General features: G+C 32.9%; 2 protein-coding genes and 1 long non-coding RNA gene across 10 annotated transcripts in view; 1 reads left to right on the forward strand and 2 right to left on the reverse strand.

Moving 5' to 3' along the window:
• Positions 1 to 2,299, forward strand: part of LOC128183101 (midasin-like) — a 94,580-nt gene extending 92,281 nt beyond the window's left edge. For all 4 annotated transcript variants that reach the window (XM_052851960.1, XM_052851961.1, XM_052851962.1 and 1 more), the window contains 3 exons: positions 378 to 590; positions 1,320 to 1,367; positions 1,461 to 2,299. In XM_052851960.1, coding sequence (XP_052707920.1) covers positions 378 to 590; positions 1,320 to 1,367; positions 1,461 to 1,598 — 399 coding nt within the window. In that variant the 3' untranslated portion in view covers positions 1,599 to 2,299. The remainder of the gene's footprint in view (positions 1 to 377; positions 591 to 1,319; positions 1,368 to 1,460) is intronic.
• LOC128183109 (E3 ubiquitin-protein ligase TRIM71-like) overlaps positions 1 to 12,924 on the reverse strand; it is a 116,046-nt gene extending 103,122 nt beyond the window's left edge. Inside the window, exons 1-4 of one of the 5 annotated variants that reach the window (XM_052851990.1) lie at positions 12,807 to 12,924; positions 11,110 to 11,196; positions 10,702 to 10,788; positions 7,079 to 8,966 (exon numbers count right to left, since the gene is read on the reverse strand). In XM_052851990.1, the coding sequence (XP_052707950.1) occupies positions 7,259 to 8,932 (1,674 nt within the window). In that variant the 5' untranslated portion in view covers positions 8,933 to 8,966; positions 10,702 to 10,788; positions 11,110 to 11,196; positions 12,807 to 12,924 and the 3' untranslated portion in view covers positions 7,079 to 7,258. Of the gene's footprint in view, positions 1 to 7,078; positions 8,967 to 10,701; positions 10,789 to 11,075; positions 11,197 to 12,806 lie in introns of those variants that run through there. The other 4 variants (XM_052851992.1, XM_052851991.1, XM_052851987.1 and 1 more) reach the window with 4 other exon arrangements.
• A 1,559-nt stretch (positions 12,925 to 14,483) lies between these two features.
• LOC128183140 (uncharacterized) lies at positions 14,484 to 26,561 on the reverse strand. The gene is made up of 5 exons (XR_008243545.1): positions 26,462 to 26,561; positions 25,580 to 25,642; positions 25,117 to 25,155; positions 24,770 to 24,814; positions 14,484 to 14,951 (listed from the first exon to the last, which is right to left on the reverse strand). It is a non-coding gene; the product is annotated as an uncharacterized LOC128183140 (long non-coding RNA).
• Positions 26,562 to 26,768: the final 207 nt, after the last annotated feature.

A 26,768-nucleotide genomic window follows, 5' to 3' on the forward strand; every position in this document is an offset into this window, starting at 1 on the left:
TCGTCTCCTGTCAGACTTGGAGTCTGACATCATCATGATTATTTCGTGCAGTCCTTAAATTTGCTTAGGTCGCTGTAGGTTAACACAAACCGATAAACGGGATTTAGTCGCTGTAGATTTCGACCAATCAATAATCAGGGCGTGTATATATTAGTCTTGTTAGTTTCTATAGAGCTATGAATTAACTGTAAGTTTTTGTACAAAATAGAGGGAATAACACTTTGTAGATGTACATTGTAAATATTTATTAATGACTTTCATTAAATTCATGGTCACTCACAGATATCAAATTAATTATTTTACTTAGATTTTAGTCGCTTCTTAATATATCTGTGCTTTGGGACATATATAAAAGTGAACACTTTGTTTGTTTCTAGCTTTTGAAGAAAGCTACGTCAATCATGATGGATGCTCGCTCAAAGCAGCGAGGCATGATGGGAAATCCAGAGACCTCACAGCTGTTGTTGATTGTGTCAGATGGGCGTGGCTTGTTTAGCGAGGGGATGGAGACAGTGAAGTCGGCCATCCGACAGGCGAGGGAGGCCAACGTGTTTCTGGTGTTTGTTGTCATAGATAATCCACAGAACAAGGTGAGTACATCGTACAAATACCAGGTGGATATAAACCTTATGTTGTCATAGATAATCCACAGAACAAGGTGAGTACATCGTACAAATACATGGTGGATATAAACCTTATGTTGTCATAGATAATCCACAGAACAAGGTGAGTACATTGTACAAATACAAGATGGATATAAACTTTATGTTGTCATAGATAATCCACAGAACAAGATGAGTACATCGTACAAATACCAGGTGGATATAAACCTTATGTTGTCATAGATAATCCACAGAACAAGGTGAGTACATCGTACAAATACATGGTGGATATAAACCTTATGTTGTCATAGATAATCCACAGAACAAGGTGAGTGCATCGTACAAATACATGTTGTCAAAGATAATCCACAGAACAAGGTGAAAGCATCGTACACATACGAGGTGGATATAAACCTAATGTGGTCAAAGATAATCCACAGAACAAGGTGAGTACATCGTACAAATACATGTGGTGGATATAAACCTTATGTTGTCAAAGATAATCCACAGAACAAGGTGAGTACATCGTACATATACGATGTGGATATAAACTTTGTTATAAATGAGTGGACAGCGCTGCAGATAACTAGTACATATTAAATATATTTAAAGATGGAATAATTATTGTGTAATCTTAATTTAAATATTCAACAGTGAACTACTTTGGTTTTACTCAGTTGTGTAAATCTGAAAAATGGTTATATTTATTTCCTTTAGGACTCCATATTGGATATCAAGGTCCCAGTATTTAAGAGTGGAAACCAGGTAGTTATGCGGAAATTGTTGCATGAGATTCAGAGAGTGTTTTATATTATTTTCTATGTGCTTTCATTGACATAATGATGATTTGTTTTTCAGTTGCCAGAAATCAAGCCTTACATGGATTATTTCCCTTTTCCATTCTACATCATCCTGCGAGACATTAACTCTCTGCCTCACGTGTTATGTGACGCTTTACGTCAGTGGTTTGAACTGGTGACAGCGGTGGATATGTGACCTTTGTGACTGATTTATGTGTGATCTGTTAACTGTTATGGGATGCTTGAATGCTGAATCAGTGGTTCAAACTGGTGGTGTGTTACATGTATGTGGTAGTTTAAACTGGTGACATTGATGTGTTAACATTGTGACATACTACATTACAGTGTTACATTACTATGTCATGCTATGTGGGGTGTTTGAGCCGGATTCAGTTGTTAGTAGAGCTGTGAAATCCTATGTCAGGCTTCATGGCACTGGTTTGAGAAGTTGATGGAAGTAAAATGATTTTCCATGCATTTTTTATGATTTCTTCAAACATTTAACCTCATTTTGAAATATTTGGATGACATTTTGCAGTCATCTTGATAGATGTGTGTTTTGTTGATAACATAAATTGAAAATTCAGAAGAAGCTTCTGTATGTAACCATGGATACAGAGAAGTGTACACAGAAAGCGGAGACTATTTATGCTGTATTGAACTTGTTAACCTCTGTGCATCCTGAGACTGTATAGGATTTTGACCCACAGCACATACTGTGATACATAATTAAAAATGATTAACTGATTGTTACTTAGTTCACTTCAAGGAAAGGATTGGTAATAGTTTATGACAATGTTGATTGTTTAAGTTTGTCATTGCTTTTAAATGATGCTGACAGGAAGATATGTTACATTGAGGCTCTTTACATGTACCAATAAAATTATATAAATATCGGCCAAATGATTTGTACTTAATTTTTTTCTGCTGTTAGATTAAACTAATATTTCCGGCAGAGCTTGATCCGTTTATGGGAAAGACCGGTGATGATGCATCTGTGGTAATTAAATTAATATATAGATATAAATAAAAAATAAAGTGGTTTGTAAAAAGAAATTGCAACCATTTAATCATAACAGCTAGTCTATAACTGACTAATTTTATAAAGAATGCGACCCCCCCCCCCCCCCCAAACATAATTCAGCGGCTCCATTTTATACAATGATCAAATTATAAAAAGATTAATCAGGATTTTGATAGTTCCCGATGGAGAGTGAATAAAACTAATAAATACTGTCTAGTGTTAATTGCTCGGATCGTTTTTATTGTATTCAAGGGTTGACGCATTATCAATAATTTTATTTTATACTTCATAAATCCAGTTTATATTTAGACCCTGTAACAGTTATAATTTTATTCTGTATTGTGTCTCTGTTCATTTAATGAATAAAAAGGTAAAGAATGGGTGGGCTTTAGAACAATAACGTTAGACGATATAAAAATGTTGAAATGTAAGAGATCTTACAATGCTTGTTTTCATATCAGATGACATATTAAAAACATTCATCGCCAAAATTTCATTCTTGATCGCCCTCCCTCATAGGTTTGGTATTTTGAAGTCATGTTAAACGTAGAATTAACTTTGGACGGCCTAAATTAAGGATAATGGTATACAAAGTCACATCAACCATGCTTACTAAAATGTGACACACGTGTTACCGACGGAAAACATTGTACAAGGTATAGGGAGTTCACCCAGGTAAAGAACAACAGAAATGAGGAAGGCCAAATAAACTTTTACATGCATTGTTTTAAAAAGTTACCTTATTTTGAGCTGAGTGAGATACATTTTTCACCATTCAAATTGTGCTCGTGTATTTTAAGGCATTTTAAATTTGGGGCGGAGCTAAATGTCAAGCATTACGGGAATTGTATGCAATTAGTATATCTACTATAGAGATGTATATCTTCCATGTGATTGTTCATATTGGATTAAAAAAAAGGAGATTCTTTGAGGGTACATGTACTAAAGAGAATATGTACGGTACCTGCCAAATGAAACAGAAATTCATGCATTTTTTTTGTTGTCCACTGGGAGCCATATTTTACATCATCTTTTACAATGGTTGTGTTGTAACCCGATCAGGCAGATTTCAACTGTTCTACACTACATGTATTTTTGTACTAAATAAGGAATAAGGAATCATTCTTTGAGTATTATGAGGTGATAATTTCGGTCGGGGCGTGTTCAAATCCAATAAAGCCCGAAGGGCTTTATGATAGATTTGATCACGCCCCGACCGAAATTATCACCTCATAATATTCAAAGAATGATTCCTTATTACTTATATTTATATAATTTTAAGTCATCGTACGATTAAATTTATAAATATAAATAAGCAAACCCCCGCTGGCGCCTCAATTTGGCGTCATTTGTACTATGGGTTATATAGTACAATATCGATACGTAGTGTTATCACAGGCAAAGACACAGGAAAATGTAAATATATATAAATCTAGGATTTCATGGTTTGCGATGTCTATATTATTTTCATACGTACAATGTCACATTGTGTTGCAATTTTTTATCCACGACCAACAGAAAATCACACAATAGTTGGATATATGTACATGGCTATACATGCACCACCACGTCATGAAAGATTCTTTTCACCGTTTTAACAGAGACATAAATAACAGAGATTGGCAACTCCAATGTTACAGACCAACCTTACTTTGAGAACCACACTGGCGTCGGAAGCAAATTGAAAGTTGGGGGGTTAGACTGATCCTCAGAAATATTGAGAGAAAATACCTAAATCCCAAAATCATGAAAATCCTAATCCGGGGGGGGGGGGGTGTAATCCTATTCTTCCAAAACAAAAAATCTTTCCGGCCATAACATTTTCCCCCCATATCATGAAAATCCTAATCCGGGGGTGGGTGGGGGGGGGGGTTACCTACCAATTTTTTTTCTTTTCTAGATTAACCAAATTCCTAATCCGGGGGGGGGGGGGGTGTTAGTTTGTCTTTGACTCCAACTTCTCAATCTTTCAAACGTACATTACGGAACAATAATGTCTAAGGGCTAAGCCCCCTCGGTTCCGGCGCCTATGAACTACATATAAGTAAATTGATATATTGATCTTAAACCAAGTATTTTTTTTTTTGAAAAATGTGCATAGGATTTAGAAATTTTTTAAACAATAAATTTAAAAATAAGAAAACGTATAGGCCAGCCATAAAACGGTAGTGAAATATTGGACGAGTAGCCAACTGCCTCGATCCTTAATTAAACTCCTAAATGACATAAAGTCATGAGAATATAATAATTTGAATGCTTGGGTAATAGGATTTAGCTGTTTTTTAATTTATGTCTCTGTGTCTCTGTGTTTTAACCAATTCTGTATTATTTCAGGAATTCATGTAGCCTGTATGATGCAAAATATCCTAACCTCATTTCTGATCAATATAGTAATGCAAAAAATTCCATTGTGACGACATCACAGAATAACATCAAAAATATATTGTGGAAACATTAGTATTTGGCTCAATTTACATGTACATCCTAGAAGAAAACAGAGATGGAAAGAGATAATTTTCCTACTGAAACTGAAAACCTACATCTCCACAAATAAGCAAAAACCTTACAGTCCACGAAAATTGGCCCCCACGAAATTAAATGATTTCAGTATCACATATTTGACCAAAATAAAAACCCTTGTAGTAATTTTACCAAGGACATCACGATGTATTTCTAGGCATTACTGTCGAAATGAAGTTTTTTGCTATTTGCTTAAAAAAGGCTCTCAAAAAGGGATTTATAGATACAAGTTTGAAAAGGATTAAAGACACTCACAAATCATATGCCATCACAAATCTTTGAGAGATCCTATACATTAATTTTACTACGTTGATGATATCCATTGCATATACAGTCGTTTTACCGGTAACGAATCAGTATGCGGTTTTGTCGTGCAAGCGACTATTATTATCGAAATGCCAAATGTTTTTATTTTTTTGTTGAAATTACGTTAAACTGTAGTATCAAACTTCCAAAATATAAAGGCTGAATTACGGAGAGAGTAATTTCTACCACCCCCCCCCCCCACCCCCCCCCCTCCGTTTTCCTAGTTTTGAATTCGTTTTCCAGTATCGAATCAAGCGCCCTATGTCACTTCTGGCCGAATATTTTGGGGCGGATTAATTTCAAAAATGCACTAGAGGTACATGTTAATAGATTTATAAATGAAGAGTGAAAAATTATTGTGGGCATATATGTTATTTAAACAAATAATATGATCGTTATTTTTATCGTACCCTTTTGCCGTCAAATTGAAACTGGATTAGAACAGTTTTCATTTTTGCGTTACTTTATGAAATTGAATTTTCATGAAAACACTTTATAATAGTAATTGATTATAAGTAGTTGCCATTTGCCTTTGTTTTGCCCGTATAGCTATCAACATATCCAGGCAAATAATACTTTTTTCGCAATGAACCGACACTAAAAAAAAACTACACGTGGTTTTATTTGAAGTCGTAATTTCATTCAAAGTTCCATTATTGATATGATGCTTAATTTCATTGAATGGATTATAATTACTAATTATCCACTAAAAAGGGGCCAATAACAAACTTATTTGGATAGTTAGGTTGTCGCTCCTATCAGGGACGTATATACTAAAATATACTGTGATATGATTATGTCTCTGGTCCTATGACACACCAAGCAGTGCAGACAAATTGAATACCGCGCGTTAGCGCTGTGTGATAATTTGTCTGCACCGCTTGGTGTGTCATTAGGACCAGAAACATCCAAAAATAAGCATTCAATGATTTTATTTATATTTTCATACTGATGTCTATTTGTATGAAATATAATCGTGTATCGCCGCCATAAAGCCATTTTTACGCTCTTAGAGATATGCAACATACATGGAACGGCCATATATATATATATTTACGAGTTTTTCAAAAGTACATATCAAATTGGTTATCATCGTCGGATACCCACGGGTGATTGTGTCTTACTTATCACTGATAAGTAAAAGACGCGATCACCCGTGGGTATCCGACGATGATTGGTTATGTAAGATTGAAAATTTCTTTTAATCTTACAAAAATAAATATACTCAAAACACGTGGAGACGTTTATATATGTGCTTACGGCGCATTTAAAATTAGCAAATTGTATTCATAGAAAAATGAATGTCGCAGACATAAGGGAAAATATACACTGAATGTAAATATATTGTCCAAGTCACCTTTTTAATTTGTAAACAATACAAATGTCAAACAACTCCACACACCGAGAGAATATATATTTCCGTATTATAATTACCTAGCTATGATTTTTTAAAATCTTAACTTCATTTTTCACCAATAATTTTTTCAAAAGATTATTCAATAATGGCAAATATTTGTTACCGGTAAAACGTCTGTACTGCATATACATTGTACTGGAAATATCATTGCTTTTATGCTTCAGAAAAGAAAAATAATATATATTAGATCTTTAAATTTAATAAAGAAATACTTTTATACATCCAACTCCAACTGCAGTCAAAACACACACGTATATTTCAAATTTCCTTAGTTTACAATTAATGATGATTTACAGAAATATGTATTTTGTTTACATACATGTATCATACACACACATTCTATTTACAAACAGAACCTATAGTGTGTTTACATATGATGCACAAAAATATATACAGAGTTTTTCTTATAAATAAAATGCATATTACGTGTACATAGTTTGTATACATATAGAACAAAATAGTTTGTTTACAAACAATTCATGTACATACAATTTGTTTCGGATACACATAATACTTGCACATGGTTTGTTGACATATATACATACAATACACACACAGTTTGTTTACATATAATACACACACAGTTTGTTTACATCAGATATTGTATTTTCTTCACTTTACCTGTGTGTAGTTCAGCCACAAAGAGGTTGTCTCTGGTGTCCACACATAAACCCCATGGAGTCTGTAAATGACAGTTGTCAATGTAGCGGAGGAACTGTCCGTCCTGATCCAGGATGTGGATACGCTGGTTGTCACAGTCTGCTGTCAGGATCCGACCCTGGCTGTCTGTTGTGATGCCGTTTGGACTAAATGATCCCTTGGTAGTAGAGGGAGGACCAGTGTAGGTAAACCGGAGTTTCCCAGCCTGATTGACCACCACTACTGCATGGGCGCTACAGTCTGACACACAGATATCTAGGTTCCTGTTCTCACTGATGTATTTAATGCCACCAGATGAATAGAGAGGTTGTCTTTTGTCGTCGTACTGAATACTTTGTTTCTCTGTGGAGCCAGAGTAACACACAACTTTTGATTGTTTCCAATCATTACTGTCCATGACAACCAGGAGGTCACCAGAGGAGGTACTACAGACAGCGCGAGGTCTCCACTCCTGTAGTCTGATCACTGTCTGTATCTGTGTATTCTTCACTATGTTCACAGTTCTATCATTGTTATCAGTATAAACTAGATCCCCACTCCTTGTCACTGCTATGTCCTTTGGATTGTTCCATGACTTGGTTTGGACTGACTTCACTAGTTCCCCCTGCAGGTTGTAGAGACTCATCATCTTATTATTATCACTACACGTCCAGATTTCTTCATCACTGTGACAAGTAACACTGGTTAGACCATAATATTTATACTGTGTCTGTATGGTGGAGATGATCCGTGGCTCATCAAGCAGTGATGTGAGAGGAGAGGATCCAGCTTCTGAGGTTTCCATGGTGTAGCCATGTTCCTCTGTTGTAATGGAGAATGCTGACAGGGAACCAAATTGTTGGTAAAGTTGTTCTGGGTTAATTTTCTGAGGGGTGAAGTTTGGTAGAGAAACTGTGAGTTTAGGAGGCAATCTTCTGAATTCAGCAATCCTGGATTTGTAGGCAGAGACACGGCTGACATCATTGGAGTCCAGTAACTTCTTCAGATCTGCAATGTTCTGTGTGATTTCAGAAATGGTGTGTGTGATTTTTTCTTCCTTATTATTTAAGACAGCCAGGTGTTTGGAGTCCATTTCATCAAGATCAGATTTCAGTTTCTGTATAATGGTGTCTATTTCTCTGTGCCAGACTTCTCCATGTTTGTCTATTGCTGATGTTAATTTCTGGGAGTTTTTACTCAGATCAGCTTTCTGAACTGGGATATTGGATGCAATCTCCTGGTATTTGGGAGAAAGGATATTCTGAAATTCATTCAAATCTCTTTGTAAATCTTCTTTTTTACTTTTAAAGGTGTTAAAAATGTCTACCAACTTATGACTTTGATGATTGCCAGAGGAAATACAAGGGGCACAGATAGGAATGTCACATTGTTCACAGTAATGTTTGCACTGCTCTTTGACATGTTCTGAGCAATTAGGATAATTTGGAGTAGATCCTCGGTCTTGGAATGGTACCACCTGATGTTTTTTTGAAAAATCAAGCATATGTTCCCCAACACAAGCTTTGCAGAGATTGGTCTGACAGAAGTCACAGTGTAGTGGGGGGACAGGAGTATCACACACATCACAACGCACCACATCCTGGGCGCTGCTTCGGGGGTCCATGGTCAAGTCCTTTATGTATGGTGCAGGGTAGAGCCTGAAATATACATGTTTATCATTAATTTCAATCCTACTGGAATCTATCATGTTTATAAACATATATGTACATTTTTTATTTAATAAAATGCTCTTCTTATCATAACAGAAGTTTTCAATGTAATACGCATTGTCATTCCATCCTTCAGTATGCAAGCAAGCATATTAACAACATATCAGATTTAAGTATATTTTGCATGCTTTAAAAAAAATTTTAAAAATCGTTATCATTGAACCAATCATCAGACATATTGAATGTTGGTCATCATTTAATTAAATGTTATTTCTCTTTTTATTCCATATCTAAAACTTGTTATCTCAATTTTATGAATTACAGACTATAAAAAATTGTCTGTTCCATTCATTTCAAATTTTTCTTTTACTGAAATTCCATTTACCATTATAAGTTTCCAGCTTTCCTGTTGTATAAGATACAAATTCATTTGATAGGCAAAAACAGATTTTAAATGATTGATATATGACAGTTATATTAGCTTGCAATGCATTAATTTCAGATGGCATCAATTTTTACAAATTTAGTCAATTGAAAGCTATGTAAGGCCAAAAAAAAAATATGTGTGTTTCCTATTTCATCAGATTTTAAAATAGGGTAGGTAGGTCGGCTTTTTTTTTTTTCTTTTTTTTTTTTTTTTTAAATGAGCTTTTAAGTTTACCCCTTTCCTAGCATATGATTTTTCTATACAATAAGAAAATGTATTTAACAGGTGGAGCAATCGTGGATAGTGAAAACTGCTTTCTTAAATCTAAGGTTAATTTGGAATGTATACAAAGATTTTATTTTCCTGTAAATGGAAAATATAAATATGACAGTCACTATAAATTAACAGAGTATAATACTCATTACCACAAATATATTATATATTAGTTATTAGTTCTATTTTCCTGGTCAACTGACATAACAGTAAACATTAATATCGTAACTGTAAGTGTTGAATTCAGAAACAGAGGAAATTCTGGTTGATCAGACGAGAGCCTTAGAATTAAATCTTTTTAACGATCTTTTAAAAAATGATAACATAATTAATGGTTTAAGACTATTTTTAAAAAATTTCATTTGCAATTGAACTGCAACATTTTAAAATCATATTTATAATGTGAATGATTGTTAGGCCTATTCAAAGACTTATGATGTCTGCAGTCTCCACACCCAGAAATACGAAAAAAAAAACTTTGCCTCTGCTTTTTTCATGTACATCTTTATATTAATTCATAACACATCACTGCCCTAAGAAACTATTTATTGCATTGATAATTTAGCTAAAATAACCAAGGATAACTTTCATGCATGCTGTAGCCTGGTTCCGGCCTACCCATAATGCTCCGCACAGTACGGAGCATTATGGGTAGGTCGGAACCAGGCTATGCATGCTGTCAATCTGCACTTAGAAATCTTTAAAACGCTTTGATAAATGGTGTTTTCTATTGAATTGTTACAAGCGTTTTTTGAACTCTGATTTGTAAAGACTATTGTTTAAACCAATTACGGTAGGTAATCTGGATTTGGAATAAAAAGTGTTAGGGTCAGCGCACAAAAAATAGGGTCGGTCGGGAAACCGGAAACACACATATTTTTTTTTTTGGCCTAACTTATCAGCCTACAAAGAGATAACAAATTTAATATTTTAATAATGATGAAACTGCAGTATGTTTTGTTATTGGTCTACTTTATAATGATTTTTACTGATACATTCCTGTAGCACTTTACATCTACAAACCTTGTACACTTTGGTTCATGTTGACAATGTACAGATGTTGTAATGGAAGTTCAGCTGGGGAACTCTGCAGTTTCTCAAAAGACAGACCTATAAATAATAACAAACAAATCAAAATCAATAACATCAATTACCAAATTTTGGTGTATAAAAAAAACAAATTTCATAACACAGATTTAAGCATCTCACATCAAAGGTTATATAAGGTATCTAATCAGTAAAAAAAAACTTTTACACACATAGTCTTTGTACTTTCCACTATGGTTTTCTTTGATAACATCTTTAATTTCAAAATGATATTGCAATGCAACCAACAAGAGATATTGGATCATACTGCAGTATGTTTTGTTATTGGTCTACTTTATAATGATTTTTACCGATACATTCCTGTAGCACATGACATCTACAAACCTTGTACACTTTGGTTCATGTTGACAATGTACTGATGTTGTAATGGAAGTTCAGCTGGGGAACTCTGCAGTTTCTCAAAAGACAGACCTATAAATAATAACAAACAAATCAAAATCAATAACATCAATTACCACATTTTGGTTTTTAAAAAAAATTTATGATAAAAACAGATTTTAACATCTCACATCAAAGGTTAAATAAGGTACAAACAAGTATAACGAGAGATATTGGGTCCCTGTGCCTTCAATTAACGCATGTTGATCTACTGGGGGGGGGGGGGGGGTGGTGTTGTGATAGGGAATTACAGTCAACTCATAAATAAACCAACTCGTACCCAAACAGACTTGTAATCAAATAATCTGAGTAAAAAAGACTTGAATTATATTATTATGCATGCCTGCAGACAGGAAGAAGAATTCATATATTTGTCAACATAATTAAGATTGCATGTACAATGTAAACAGAGATTTTCTATCAAATGTTGATATAAAAACCTCGACTTTGGCAAACTTAGAAGAGATGACATTATATTATCTGAAATCTACATTCATTTAACTCGTAATTTCTTAATTATTGTAATTATATCAAAACCTAACCTAAACAGCTTATCCTTATATTTACAATCTTAATATCATTGTTTACAGCCAGACAAATGGATTATGAGTCTGTTAAACAGGGACTGGAAAATAAAGTACAACTACATATTATAGTACTTCAAACTTATACATTAGTCTTAATCAAATCTGTAGGGATGTAAATAGTACACCTTGTCAGCTTTTTGACATTTTATAATGTTCTTTGATTTTAACAAGTTTTGACTGTCCAGTAATGCATTGGTTATCTTCTTATGAAAACTTGAAGTTCAAAAAGCTGGACTAAAATTTGTACTTTAGCAGCTATAGAAGTCTTTGGGAATAGGTGATTGGTGAATTTAAGATTCATAAACTGGCAGTGAAATGGGAAAGTAGGATAAATTGGTTTTTGATGCTTATTGTTAATATCTTTTATCATAAACATATGTTTTGCATTGAAAAAAATAAAGAAATAAAGATTATAAATTTGTATTTCCCAGTATTTCCCAGATTAGTGAAAAACAGTAGTATTGACTGGGACGGGAAATACCGGTATTTACCACCGGTAATTCCCAGCAGTGGTATTTCCCGGCCAACCCTGGTCTGTTTAGTTACGAGTCGGTTTGGGTACAACTTCACTTCTTTCTAGGTTTCAGTCTCTCTTTAAAAAATAACGATTAGGCCAACATATTTTCACATGAATGTGTTATAAAATTCAAGAGAAGGACTATGTTAACATCCTAAACATGTATTTTTGAACAAAGCGTTCGACTATATAGAAATCTGAACAAGCTAAAAGGAATCTCTCTATTTTTGTGCTGATCGTGTATTTACTATTATCTTAGCCAAAACACCTTGGAATAGATAAAACCAGTTGACACATGAAATCTAAACAGACCTGAACAATACAATGTTAAACTATTATCATAACGTGATCTTGGTTTTAGCTGTATTAAGTCTATCAATAATATGTGTTAACCCAGTGCAGATATCTTCAATCTTGTTTTTTGATAAACTATTTTTAAACTTTCATTGCCGAATGAAAATACAATAATGTACTTTTAGCTTTAACACATTCATGTTCCTAGATTAAAAGAAAATACAACATGGAGGCCTAGCACTTACAATGTTTCTTGGCGTTAATATCTAACAGCGTTAAAAGACCGACCCAAAAAGTTCGTCCAACATGGCGAATGCAGCAGGCGTTCCAACCGTGACCTAGACCTATTTGGGTTACGGGGCGATTCGTGCCGAGACGTTTCGCTCCGACGGACGATTTGTACCGAGACGTAAATCTATCACACGACCCGCTGTTTTAAAAAGGACCATCGACCAACACGTTTATCATTTCACGATTAAGTATCTAATTAAGCTCAAGACTTATCGATAATGAAATTAATGATTTCAAAAAGTCTTATTTAGTGTTAGACCCATTAGGACGCCATGGCTAAAATATTTTTCCCGGTAGGCCTACGTACTTAAGGAAACGTGGACAAAAGTATCAGGATGAGACGTACCCATGAGAAAAAGTACCCAGATGCGGATCCAGCAATATGATGAGGGGGTGGGGGTTCCAAACGACGAACTTCAATATACTTGAAATTTATGGAGGGTAATCGTGTTCAAAAATCCAGACATGTAAACTTGTAAATCCGAATTTGTAATCGTGTTGGTGTGTGAGTCTGAGTATGAATATGTGTAATTCTGAAAGTGTAACCTATAAAACTCAGGGATGAACACTTTAGAGTTGACCCCGCAGGCCTTCAATCTAATTTTTCCTGCAGATGCTAATTGCAGCTGTAAAATGCTGTGTAACTTGCCACTATAATACAAACTTTCTATCTGTAGTCTCTGCATTTGTATTTCCGTTTTCTGAAATATCATGGCTGACACGTTGCAAATCAACAAATGTAAAGTCTACAAGTTTGTCGAATTTTAACATGACCATATATGGAAACAGTGACGTCACCGATAGAAAAAGACGAATCTTACTATCTGCAACCTTAGGACTAGGCCTGCCGCGCATGCGCGAAATTTTGTAAACATCCTGTAGTTCGAGTTTGTTCAGATAGAATCGAGAGTATGTCGGTATGTTATGCTACATCCATTTTAATGATATATTACACATAAACCTTATCTTAAATAATAAATAAACATTGTTGGTAACTCAGTGATCTATATAGTGTACCCTTTTCGATCTCGAATGACCCTGAACTTGTAATATTTATAACGTAAGCATAAACCAGGGACGTATACATGGTACATTCATCCTTGCATAAACGTAAGCATCGCAAGAAATATTATTATGTTTATAAGGCTTAATTTTGATAAGGGACTCGTGCATACACATACATTCCTTATAAATTAACAAGTAGAATGAAGAATAAGATATTTATTTCAAATAATGAACCCACAGGGTGTATAACAAACATAAAATATATTTGGAATTTGATGACATAACAAATATATCATTGACTTATTAAAAAGAAACATTGTGCTCGGTTTGTTTACGTGTATGATCTATTAAAAAAATGTTATGGATATACATGTAGCATATCGCACCATTTTATTAAGGGGGCTGGGCATTGTAATTTAAAATAAAAGTATTACAAGAATAAAAATATTTTCTGGCAAAGAAATTAAAGTAATATATAACATGTATAACAATGTTTGATGATATGTATAAAGTATAGCAGTTACCTAAGTCTACCTATAAATAAACATTTTTTTCTTTGACGATTCATGTGGGCTATAAAGGTAGCAATCATTGCAGAAAAAAATAATGTGGGCTATGTATTTAATATTGTTATTTTCTCTATCTGCAGAAGAATTTGAAATAACAATTTGATGATGTATCAGAATATCTGACACATTGGATCATAAAAGATTAAAAATTTCAGATATTACATCATCAGCCTCCAAAGAGCACTCATTAGACTTATTCAACACTTTGTCATTCTGATCAAATATATTATCTCTTCTTTTAATCTTGCCGGGATAATCCAGATCCTCTCAAAGTTAGATGTGGTTATGATGTATCACAGCTTGTGATTGGTTTATTTCTCTTGTCTCTGAACTTACAATTCTGAGAACATTACCAATATGATATGTATAATGATATGCATATCATAACAATAAATTTATTCATATGATAAATAGGACAAAGTATGGCATTATTCTCAAACAAACTATGGGTAACTCTTCACAATGCAATATTTTTTATTCAGATGATTGAGATGATCCATATTTTCACCTGAGTCTGATGGTAGCCTGTGGAAGGAAATTATTTAAACATAAATGAATGCATGTAGAACAGTTTGACTTTCCTATATTTTCCCAAAGTATAATTAATCTTTTATGCGTGTTAAGACATATTCATGGTAAATAATATTTTTTAAAGGCCATTACCTATGGACACTAACTTTAATTATGAATACTTGCATATAGCCTAATACATGTATATACAAACATGAACATGCATTTGTATTTAATTCATTTATGTATACATATAATAGGAAATACAGCTTTGATGACCCTAATATGCATTATCAATGAATGATTTTTCTGCAAATACTTTCAGCTTAACCTATTTTTTTTTTAAAATGCACCATCACATCAATGTTGACTTTTTGTAGTGTTAAATGTGTATTGTACATTATACAATTATAGCTTATAGGTTTAAATAACATGAACAAAAGTTGTTTTTTATTTTCCAAAATTATATTAAAAAAATTAAACGTTTTATTGACATTACTGGACATGATTTATTACATATTATCATGTATTTATTGACACCAAATTCTAAACTCTACATTGGTTTACTTGCAACTAATACATATTTTCCACTCTCTCATAAAAAGTACAAAATGATTCGTATAAAATAATTAAAAGCATATATCCTTCTTTGAACAATGAAATTATGATTTCGAAATGAACGTCCATAAATTAAGGTCAGACGACACGTTCCTCAATTTTAGATAACTTTTTCCAGGAATTTGTTAATGGTTTACTACTACTTTGACAAGCTTTCTTGCAAAAAATTAGGGTACCTTACCAGGCATTTCTGCAAAATACTAGAGTATGCAATTTCCTATATAATCTTCTTGAAAATACACTTGAATTGCTGATATAAAAATAAATAAATCTGCAGCAGAGCGAAATTCACTATATTAGAACTATATCTCCGCCAGGGCGGGGCTTTGAACTCACGACCTCTAAAACCTTTACGCTACTGGCAGTGAGTGGCCACGGTTCTAACCACTCGACCATCTAGACATTTAATCAAATCCACGTAAATTTTGATCATTTTAAAAGTAGTTATAAAATTAATATTTTTTATTGGAACTCTTCATTACGAGGAGATACAAAAAGATTCTCGAGGAACGTGTCGTCTGACCTTAAAAACAATTTTTTTGGGTAAAATTTCACTGAAGATGTCTATTCTTCTTGTTTTTATCAACACTGCCAATCATCTTTTAATCTTTAATATAAAAAGTAAAAATAAATTATAATATTAAAGCTGTTAATATATGTGTGTTACAATTTGTCTCTCTGGGCCTCATCAGTCAGGTAAGAGATCAAACTGTTACACTAAAAATTATCAAAAATTCCCTGATACCTTCCTGGTTCCGTTTAATAATATTAAAAAAAACAACCCCCCCCCCAATTCCAAATGCATATCAAATTATCATAATAAAACTTATTGGTAGATTTTAATAAATTCATTACTCTTTAAAATGATTTTATGCAACCAGGAAAGTTTCGGCCCATACTCTTATCTATCAGACAGAAAACATACACAAAAAGTGCACACCAATAACTGTATTTATCTCCATTTGGCTATAGACGTCTTCAAACTTATACATGTATCAATCTGTGTTATAAAGTCAAAGCATTTATCAACTTCTGGAAAAAAAGAAGCAACAATAGTGAATCTTTACATGTAGTCTTGAACTGTATAAGGGGCCTGGTTAGTAGGGAATTAACATAAATTAAACCTAAAACAATGTTAGTAAACTAACAAATCTGCATGCCAAATACGGGCAGGTGAAACTTATTTTTGTTTTTAACTGTTAACTTGGAGCACATTAAAATTTGGAAAAACAAGCTGCAACTCAGCACTGGTCTGTTAACCATTGCCAGTCTGCTACTGGACTGACATGATGCTGGTTACAGATGTCAACCATCTATCACAAACTTTTTAAACCATGAAAGATCAATACACATATATTATTCAAGTCAACACCTGCAGTTAAGTAACTAGAAATGAAAATAAAGTAATTATTTTCAACATTTGAACAAAAATAACACAAGAACAAAACAACAAGAATGGTAAACAATGATAGACAAATCTGAAGAGAGAGAGAGAGTTCTAGTCTGTTGTATTGTTTTTTCATCCTCCAGACCTTGCCGCCCACAAACGAGATAACAACAAAATCTGGAGAGAGAAAAACCTACTATAGGTCATTTTCGTGTCACCTACATCAGTCTTATGTCATCCCTAAAAGCCAACAAAGATTTTATTCTACATTTGTACTGTTTTGACCACCTGTAAAAACTATATCTTGTGTTTTGCCATCACTTTGTTTAATTGTTATCTTCTTATTATATAAGGAAGGAGGAATTCTAAACCAAGATGGTAGACCTTGAGCTGTAGTTGGATTTATAATTGGACCTTGACTTTGTGGTTGAAGAACAGTGGGTTCAGTAGTTGGAACTAGCCTTAAAGGTGGATATGGTGCTACAGAGGGACCTGACCTTTGACCTTGGGAATCACTGGGTTCTTGTTCCATCTCTTGATTAATTTTTCCTATTAACTGATCTTTTTCTTGTTGAGATGGTTTGCTCAGTGGTTTTTTAGTTTTTCTCCCAGGATTTTTATTTGTTGACCTAAAACGAGGCTGTAACACATTTTTAGCTACTGATGACATTTTTTCTGTTTTCTTAAACTCTTTGAGAGAGTTTGGAAGTTTTTCACATCCATTATTGGCAGAAATGATGTGATCTAATGCTGTAATTATGTTATCTAGCCTATGTTGCTGAACTAAGGGGCTATTATTGACCTGAGACATAATTTCATTCAGCCTATCTTGTATACCTCTAATCTTCATAGACTGTGAGTTGCTGGAGGCATAAGAGTTTTCCTGTGATGGACTTGTGACCGTTTTGCTTGTCTGAATACAAGTTTCTGACTTATCATCTGATTCACATCTGTTTCTATCCCAAAAGAGTAATGATTGGACCTTATGAATATGTTTACATATGTTTCCTTCACCATAGTCAAAACAGTTACAAACAAGAATATGCCGACACAAATCTACACATGGTACCTTTTTACACTTAGAGTAACAATGTTTTTCAGAACATTTTTTAGAATTTACAATAACTGTATATAAGCTGCCTTTTGACATAACTGAAAATGTGTTTTCATTAACTTGAGAAACTGAGGAATCTGAAATTTCAAAACTACTCTTGTGTCTATCAGCTGTCTGAATATTTTCGTCTGAAGGGATGCTAAATTTGCTAGCGGCCAAATGCTTGAAATACAAGTTGTTCTCTATCTGTAACAATGTTTCAAGAAGTATATCTATTCTACGATTTCGTTTCCCTTCAAAGTACACAGTTTTCAACTGATTATGAAAGCTTTCCAAAAACATGTTTGTATTTACCTTAGAATATTCACCAGTTCTAAAACACATTGCCCACTTTTCCTTTCTACACAAGTAAAAATCATTAATATATTTAAGAAAAGCCTGGTTTGTGCACGATAATTTTTGCACTAAAATATCCAAGTATTTATCTAACAAAACTTTGGTTTTAGCATCCATTGCAGCACATAACAAACAATAAATTTCTGCTTGCTGTTCCTTATCTTTTATATATTGTTGAATTTTAAGACGCCAGTTTTTGTGAATGTGCCAAATACACAGGTAAAGTTGCAGATCTGGTCCAAAAACACCCTTAGCTGCATTCCACCCAGCAATATCATCATCTGTCATCAAAATGTTTACTTTTGTTTGTGGAGATTTTCTTTTTATTACTGCATTTAGAAATAAAGATATAGCCTGCTCATTTTCTTTGTTGGAAATACAGAATGCAACCGGATATCCATGTCTAAATTCATCAATAACCAAAAGTGTAATTAACTTGAATGAATATATATTGGTCTTATGGGTGGAATCCATGCAAAGAATCATGGGGGCAAATTTTTCATACATATCTAGTTGTTGTTTAGTCATAATAGCCAGCATGAAGTCTTCCTTACTAAGTCCAGTTGTCTCGTCATCTACATTTTGTTGTTTAAACACTAAAACAGGATTAAACTTTTCTCTCTGTAAAGCATCTACTCTCAAATAAGTAGATGTAGCATCGTCACTATGTCTGATAACAGAAGGGTCAATTATTTTTTGCTTTAAGTTGTGAATTGTTTTTCTGTCAATCAAATGATAATGTTTCATGTCTGTCAAGTCGTCACGGTTGTTCCTGTCACTGAATTTCTCCCTAACCTTATCCAGAATTGTATTAATTGGAATTTTTAAGGCTAACATTGTTGTAATTTCTGACTTGATATGATCCGGAATTGGTAGATATTTACTTTCCTCAAAACTTGTCGAATGGGTATGAGATTTAATATATTTTACTTTAACTGTTCCCTCCCTGGTTATTAAAACAGAAAATCTGGATAAACACACTCCATCTAGTTTGCAAGACCCCTTTTTATTCTCCCTTCTCTGTCTATCTTTGGAGTCATTAATACGTCTTTTGCCATCCCTATGACAAACAAGAGTGTACCTTTGAGAACCATCCTTATTGAGGGTTTTTGGTCGGTGCAAAACATATCTTGTATTTTTATTCAAAGATTCATCAGCCAAAAATTTTTCAAAAGTATTTACATTTTCAAACTTTAGATTTTCAATTTCGATTTCTGCCTCATGAGAACTTATTAAATGGCCAACTAGATCATCAACATGGAAAAATGATAAGTCACATGATGGAACAATGCATGACATTCTCCATTGATTTTCTTTTTCGTGCACATTCTTCACATGGCGGTTCAAGTTTGCCTTATCATGAAAAGTTTTTTGGCAAATTCTACACATATTTTTGAAAGAATTTTTTTGGTTGTCATGTGGGATTTTGTCATAGGAATGAACTGTCTTTAGATAGTCTGTCTGTCTTGGCAATTCCGGTGTTTGATTAGTATTCGTCTCTTGTGTTTTAGTTTTCAAAGAATCTAAATCAAACTTTTTGCATGCTGAGGGGTCTAAATTCCAATGATAAAAACTTTTTGCAGTTGAGGGCACAAATATTTCTTGATGGATAGGAATAGCCTCAGTCACGGTTTCATAATGTCCTCCCCCCGCTCTTGTCCAAACTAAATGAATCCTAGAAACTGAGTTGCTAAAGTCATGTTCTAATGTAACTATGTCTTGGTTGTCAACATCACCACCAACAGTAACTAAAACATTAATTCCTAATCTTCTAGATAAAGCCAATATTGACTCTTGTCCAGCAAATGTACCTAGTTGTCTAAGATTATTTAATTCCTGCTGAATTTCTGAATCCAACATTGAATTACCATTATCATGAAAAAAGAAATTTCTAAATAAGCCTAAATTTTGCTCTATCTCATTTATTGCAATATTTCTAAGCTCTTGGTGGTGATTTTGATTTCCAAAGAGTGCCAGACTAACAGACCGAAAAAGACAATTTCCGTCACCTATGATAGGTTGTCTATATAGTCCATAGGAAGCTAGATATTCGTCCTGTCGGGTTCTCTCTCGCTCAGAATTATCTACCACTTGCAAAATAACCTCATTATTATTAATACTACTAATTAGAGAGTCAGGATCCGAAATCTATAATAAAATATATGTACCATTATACACTGGCAAAATCATGCCTCAAAAATTTTTAATTTGTTAATTCAATGAAATTTCAGTAGACAAAATTGAATAAATTATACACAAAAACCATCACCAGAGTAAAACAACATCAAAATAATTTATGGTGGTGATGGGAATTGAACCCATGTCTATGACTTTCCATACACTACCATTAAAGAATTTAGAGATTAGTAGAACAATATTAGGGACCATCACCATAAAGAAGCAAATAATATATAAACATAGGTAATCACAAATCACAACCCTCACTGAGACGATGCATTACCTTTATGAGACCACCTTTATCATATTATATGAAATCATTCTTAATGATCTTGGTTATTCATGGTTACTGTTTTAACAAAATATCGTATATCATATGTTAAAAAAAATTGTATGATAATCATATGTTCATTTCATACAGTATTGTAAGATATTAATGATTATCAATACAATAATATATGATATTGCATGCTATGATACTAATATATATTACCATATAATACTGTAATAAATAATGATGTAACATGACATTGTAACAATTATGATATGACATTGTATCATGTTATACATTATTGTATTTGATCACATAATACAATATCATAGTACATGATTACTTAAGAAATGAATTTAATTTCTACCTATGTTATACGATATAACAAAACTTGGAGCAGTTTATGATTTAAAAAGCCTAAATTGTTCCAAGTTATGTTATACTTGTATAAATAACTCGTATAACATAGGTAGAAATTAAAATTATTCCTAAGGGGTTATAATTTAATTTTCTTCTATTTAAATCAAATAATAAAGCCCATTAATTAGTTTAAATATGATAATCTGTACAAAATTTAAACGTAACGTCAAGCAGATTAATACATTTTCGCATGCACATCGTATTGTGATGTAGGCAAGTTATGTTATACGATATATATATGAATTTGTTAAGTTAATCAAATGAGGCGTTACAATCAGAATTAAATTATGATAAAATATTGTATTATGTGACATAATATTATATCACATAATAAATCAAAATATTGTTACATATGATATTATATTTATATAATAGTGTTGTGTTGTGCATGTACTATGCCTAAATAGTAGTCAGGGTTTGATACATAGTGCACGAGCCGGAGGCGGAGCCGGAAACTCCCTTTCTCTGCAGAGATTTGAGCAAATTTCGGCGCTGCCATTTTGTTCTGCTCCAGACAAAACAATGTGACGTCAATATTCTAAGGGCAACTACTCTAATTTTAAAGAATTTCAAAGGGCAACTACTCCAAATACTTTAAGAACTTACGGCATGCCGTTTATGTATTAATTACTATGAAATGTCGAAATGAGTAAACGAAACATCGGCCAGTGACGGCCATATTGCCTAATATTATTTCTCACAGAACAAATATAGAGATATATGAGCCAATCACGTGCTAAGTTTAAACCAATGAAAGTGTGACATTTCAGTCCAAGGGAAAACAATATATCATATGATACATTATTATATATATAGGATCTCTCATGATTTGCGATGGTATATGATTTTTATCCAACGAGTTGTGTGTTTTTTATCCCCGAGCCTTGGCAAGGGGATAGAAAACACACAACTCGTTGGATAAAAATCATATACCATCGCAAATCATGAGAGATTCTTTTTATCACATGTTTTACCAAGTATTTTGTTTATCCCAACTATTTATGTAAAAATTGTGATTGTGAGCCGCACAACACATTATTTACAACACGTCAACAACGTTACGCATGGAATAAAAGTTCCTTGAAGTTTAACAAACAGACATTCATTTTTTAACATTTTTTTATGAATTCATGGCAAATAACTGAAACATCATTAAATGTTTCAAATTTATATCTCAACACCCCTCAACTGAATTAATTATTTACTTTTTCATTCTACGCCAATCAACCGTCTAAACCTACGTAATGATTAACTATGACGTCACGTGGCGTAAGAACACACAGTGGAATATCAAAAATTTATCCCATGAGTGATATCCACCGTATATTGGGATAAACATGTGATAAATTGCAATATCATATGAAACAATATCATGTGATAAAAAATATGCAATACAATATCTTATAAAACAATATTGTAACATAATTTACAATACTATACATCACAATATCATGATACAATATAATATCATATTAAACAAAAAATTGATACAATATCATATCATATAACCTTTTACAATATAATATACGATATAATATTGTATCATAAAAATATATGTGTATCATATCATAAAATACTATATCATAGGTATCATGTTATATCATTTAAGAACAAACACATCTATCAAGCAGGTTTGGGTGAGGAAGGAGATTTTTTTAGCATCCTTGAGAATGGAGATCAGGCTCTGCATCTGAAGCTGCCTTTGTGATTCATTTATATTCTAGTTCAATTACTTATGCAAGGTATTATCTAAAAAACATGTGACCTGTTCAAATAAACTAAACCTCATCCAGCATCCAAAACCTATGGCTCTTATTCTGCATCCAAACCTGTCAGGTGCATCATCAGACACACCATCCATGCAAGTTTGGTGAAGTTAGGACGAGTAATAAGTCAGATACAATCATCAGAGGGCACCTGCTTCAAAAAGATTAACCAGCTCTAAATACCATAACCTCCTCCATCATATGAAACCTATGGCTCAGATTCAGCATTCAAGCCTGTCAGGCACATCAGTGTCATAAGATGCACCATCCATGCAAGTTTGGTGAAGTTACGACCAGTATTAACTAAGATATAATCATCAGAGGGCGCCTGCTCCAAATGCTTTAACCTGCTTCAAAAACCTTAACCTCCTCCAGCATCTGAAATTCATGGCCCAGATTTAGCATCCAAGTCCATAAGTAGGTCCAGATGCATCATCCATGCAAGCTTGGTGGATATATGATAAGTAATAACTTAGATACAAGACCTACAACAACAAGTTTAATCAGGTCCGGACACCGACACCAGGGGCATAGCATAAGTTCCTCCCAACTTCATCTAAGTTAGCTAACTATAGGAAAATACCTTAATGAAATAGTCAAAATTTATGGATTATTTCTTTAATTGATACTTAACAATTTTCAATCCTCAGCAATGTTCGATAACTCTAAATTAATTTGTACCATAAATCTGACTTTTATACAGACAATTTTAATTAGTATTCTACTGCTAATATAACCATCAGTCACACAACTACATGCATGGCGAAGTAGATCCACAGAGCACTCCCACTTATAAACCTGTTGGTATAGAGTTCTAGCCATTATTACTATTTTTAAAACTCAACTTGTTTCTTTAATCCATTATATCCATATCATAAATAGGCAAATTTGCAATAACTTTGTAAAATGCATGGATACCATCTAAAAATTTCATTTTATATCATTTCAGTATAAAGGTTGAAAGAAAAATATAATTTTTATGATGAAAAAAATTCTTTGTTTTGGGTTTTTTTTTAGAACTAAACTTTATTTACTTTACAATGATTGATAAGCAAGTTCTGCAACTTATATCAATATTAATTTGTTGACAATGAGCTTCCTTAAAACAGCAGAAAATCACTATATCATGATGTATAAGAAGTATTATAAGTCAAATTAGCAACAAAAAAATTGTAATTTGGGATAAAACAATAGGCCAATGTGTTTTAAGTGAACAAAGTCAGGAGTTAGGACAGACAGATGGACAAATACTAGAACTAAAGCGATCAGAATAGCTCAGTTGAGCTTACAGCTCAGGTGAGGTTAAAGTCTATGATTCTATGGAGAAGTTTTCAAGTTTTATATGACAAAAAAATTGACTACAGACAGACAGACAGGTTGATTCCAATATACTCCACTAAAATTTGTTTGTAGGAGCATTAAAACATTGGTAACAATACATAACCTGAGGGACTCAGGTAATTTTTTAATTTAAAAGAGCAACAAACGCTGAACAAAAAGTGATCAGAAAGCCCACAGAACCTTGTCACAAGTACACTGTACATATATATATATCAATGTACGATTTATTTGGACTATGGTTTTTGAAATATATCAGAATGATATCACAATTGTTTAATGAAATAAGTTATTTTTGCATTAATGTCTACGCCATTTTTGCAAAATAGCAAATTATTCCATCAAGTTTCATTGTTTCAATAATCCTGATATAAAATCATGAACATGCAAAACTGTAATACTCACCTGTGTTGATCTATTCATAGGGAAATCTTCAGCAGGCCTATCTGTCTATTAAGTAAATATGGAAGAATAATAAGAATACTGGATAAATGTAGTTTATGCTACACAATGACTCATTTGTATTTTTTAAAATAATTTTTTTAAAAATCTTATCTGTTTGTAAACTAGTGTTTTGAAAGAACTAGTAAAGGAGAGAAAATCTAAATAAAAATATATCAATACAATATTAACATGCAGCATAGAAATCAAGACAATACACATTTAAAACTCAATCAGGAGAAAGATTTACACAGATTATGTTTATATGACTTTAAATTTTAGCTGATGGGATAGGGGTGCATGTAACAAACCTCTGGTAGAATTTCCTGCAATGACCCCATTCCAGTATTCTGTAATAAAAGTAGTCCAAGTAGTAGAGTTATAGATACAAAATAAGAGAGACACACATACTTTAAGCCTTAGGAAATAAAACCAATGTAAATAAATTCTCTTGGATAAAAACTTGATAAGATACAAGTCAAGTTAATACTATCAATGTAAACGTTTAAAATTATTATTTATAACTTATAATTACTGGTATGTTTGACAGTAAACTGTCATCCTATCAGGTTAATTAATTATGTTATTAATGATAATATTATTTTAACCAGACAGTTTATTGTCAGAAAACGAAGCTTATAATTTTGTATTAGAACACTACTGACTAGATTTAAGTATAAAACTGGCAGATATGAGGCCACTTGAACACTTTATACTTGTTATGACAAGGAATAAGAATATACAGATTTAGTATTGAATAATTCTAATACATACAGGCAAAAAGAAGCCTCCACTGCCTTCCATCATTCCGTCCACTGTAACTATCTGGAATACTACCTATTAAACAGTATTTTTTAAATATTTAAAGACAACAATAAGTGACGAGGCACAAACATACTCTGGTCCCATTTAATTTGGCAGGTTACAAGACTGTACAACTGTGAACTTGTGACAGCAACCCTTCAGAGATATATTAACTGTTAGATGTATACCATGTTATACAATGACATATTGATAGGAGATTCCCAGTAATGTGAAATGATTATGATAAATGAATAATAAAACTATGAAGTGAAAGCCACTTTTGATTGTAATTAACTTCCTAGAGACAAATACTCTGTACAATCACAGGCCTCTTAATTTCTATAAATAAGCAGATAAATGTAGAAGAGAAAGATAATCATATATACCCTATCTATATATAAATACAAATACAGATAGGGTATAAATACTTCTCTTCTCCTACATTAAGCAGCTTATTGATAGAAATTTAGAGGCCTGTAGTACAATTAAACTATATGTACATGAACTGTACATAATATACTTATAGTGTTTAATTACCTTAATTGATTTCTTGGATGCATATACTCTCTGCATTTAAATACGTATATATGACGTAATACATAAGTAATTGTATATGTTTGCATACATATATCTATGTTCTAAAGTTTGCCTGCACTGATTCACATATATGACTAGGCCTATACCATTTATCATGTTTCTCGAGACCCACGGTCGCTTCGTAAAACTTATTTCATTGAAACTACATTGTTTAACTGATATACCTACAATTTATCATCATTAAAAGATAGTGTAAAGCTTGTTTTAATGTTTTTGTTCAATTAAATCTATAAACAATTGAGATAAATAACTAACCATCAAGAAAATCATCACTACAAATCTTTGCAACTTCATAGCTGGCGCCATGTTGAAAGTAGAAGAGATATGCGAATGAACCAGTTTATGGGCATGCGCATTAGCCTAGTCCTAAGGTTGCAGATAGTAAGATTCGAAAAAGACTAGATGCAGGTAAGGCATGCCGTAATCGCCGGAATAGGGACGGAATAAATATAAGAAAAATATAAGGATGGTCTATAATCATAATATCTCTGGATAACAACTTTTCTTAGAAAATACTAATTTTCGGAAAGTTATCGATAAGAAAAACAAAGAATATAAAGAC

This window comes from Crassostrea angulata, chromosome 5 (genome assembly GCF_025612915.1).
Source record: "Crassostrea angulata isolate pt1a10 chromosome 5, ASM2561291v2, whole genome shotgun sequence".
Taxonomy (NCBI): domain Eukaryota; kingdom Metazoa; phylum Mollusca; class Bivalvia; order Ostreida; family Ostreidae; genus Magallana; species Magallana angulata.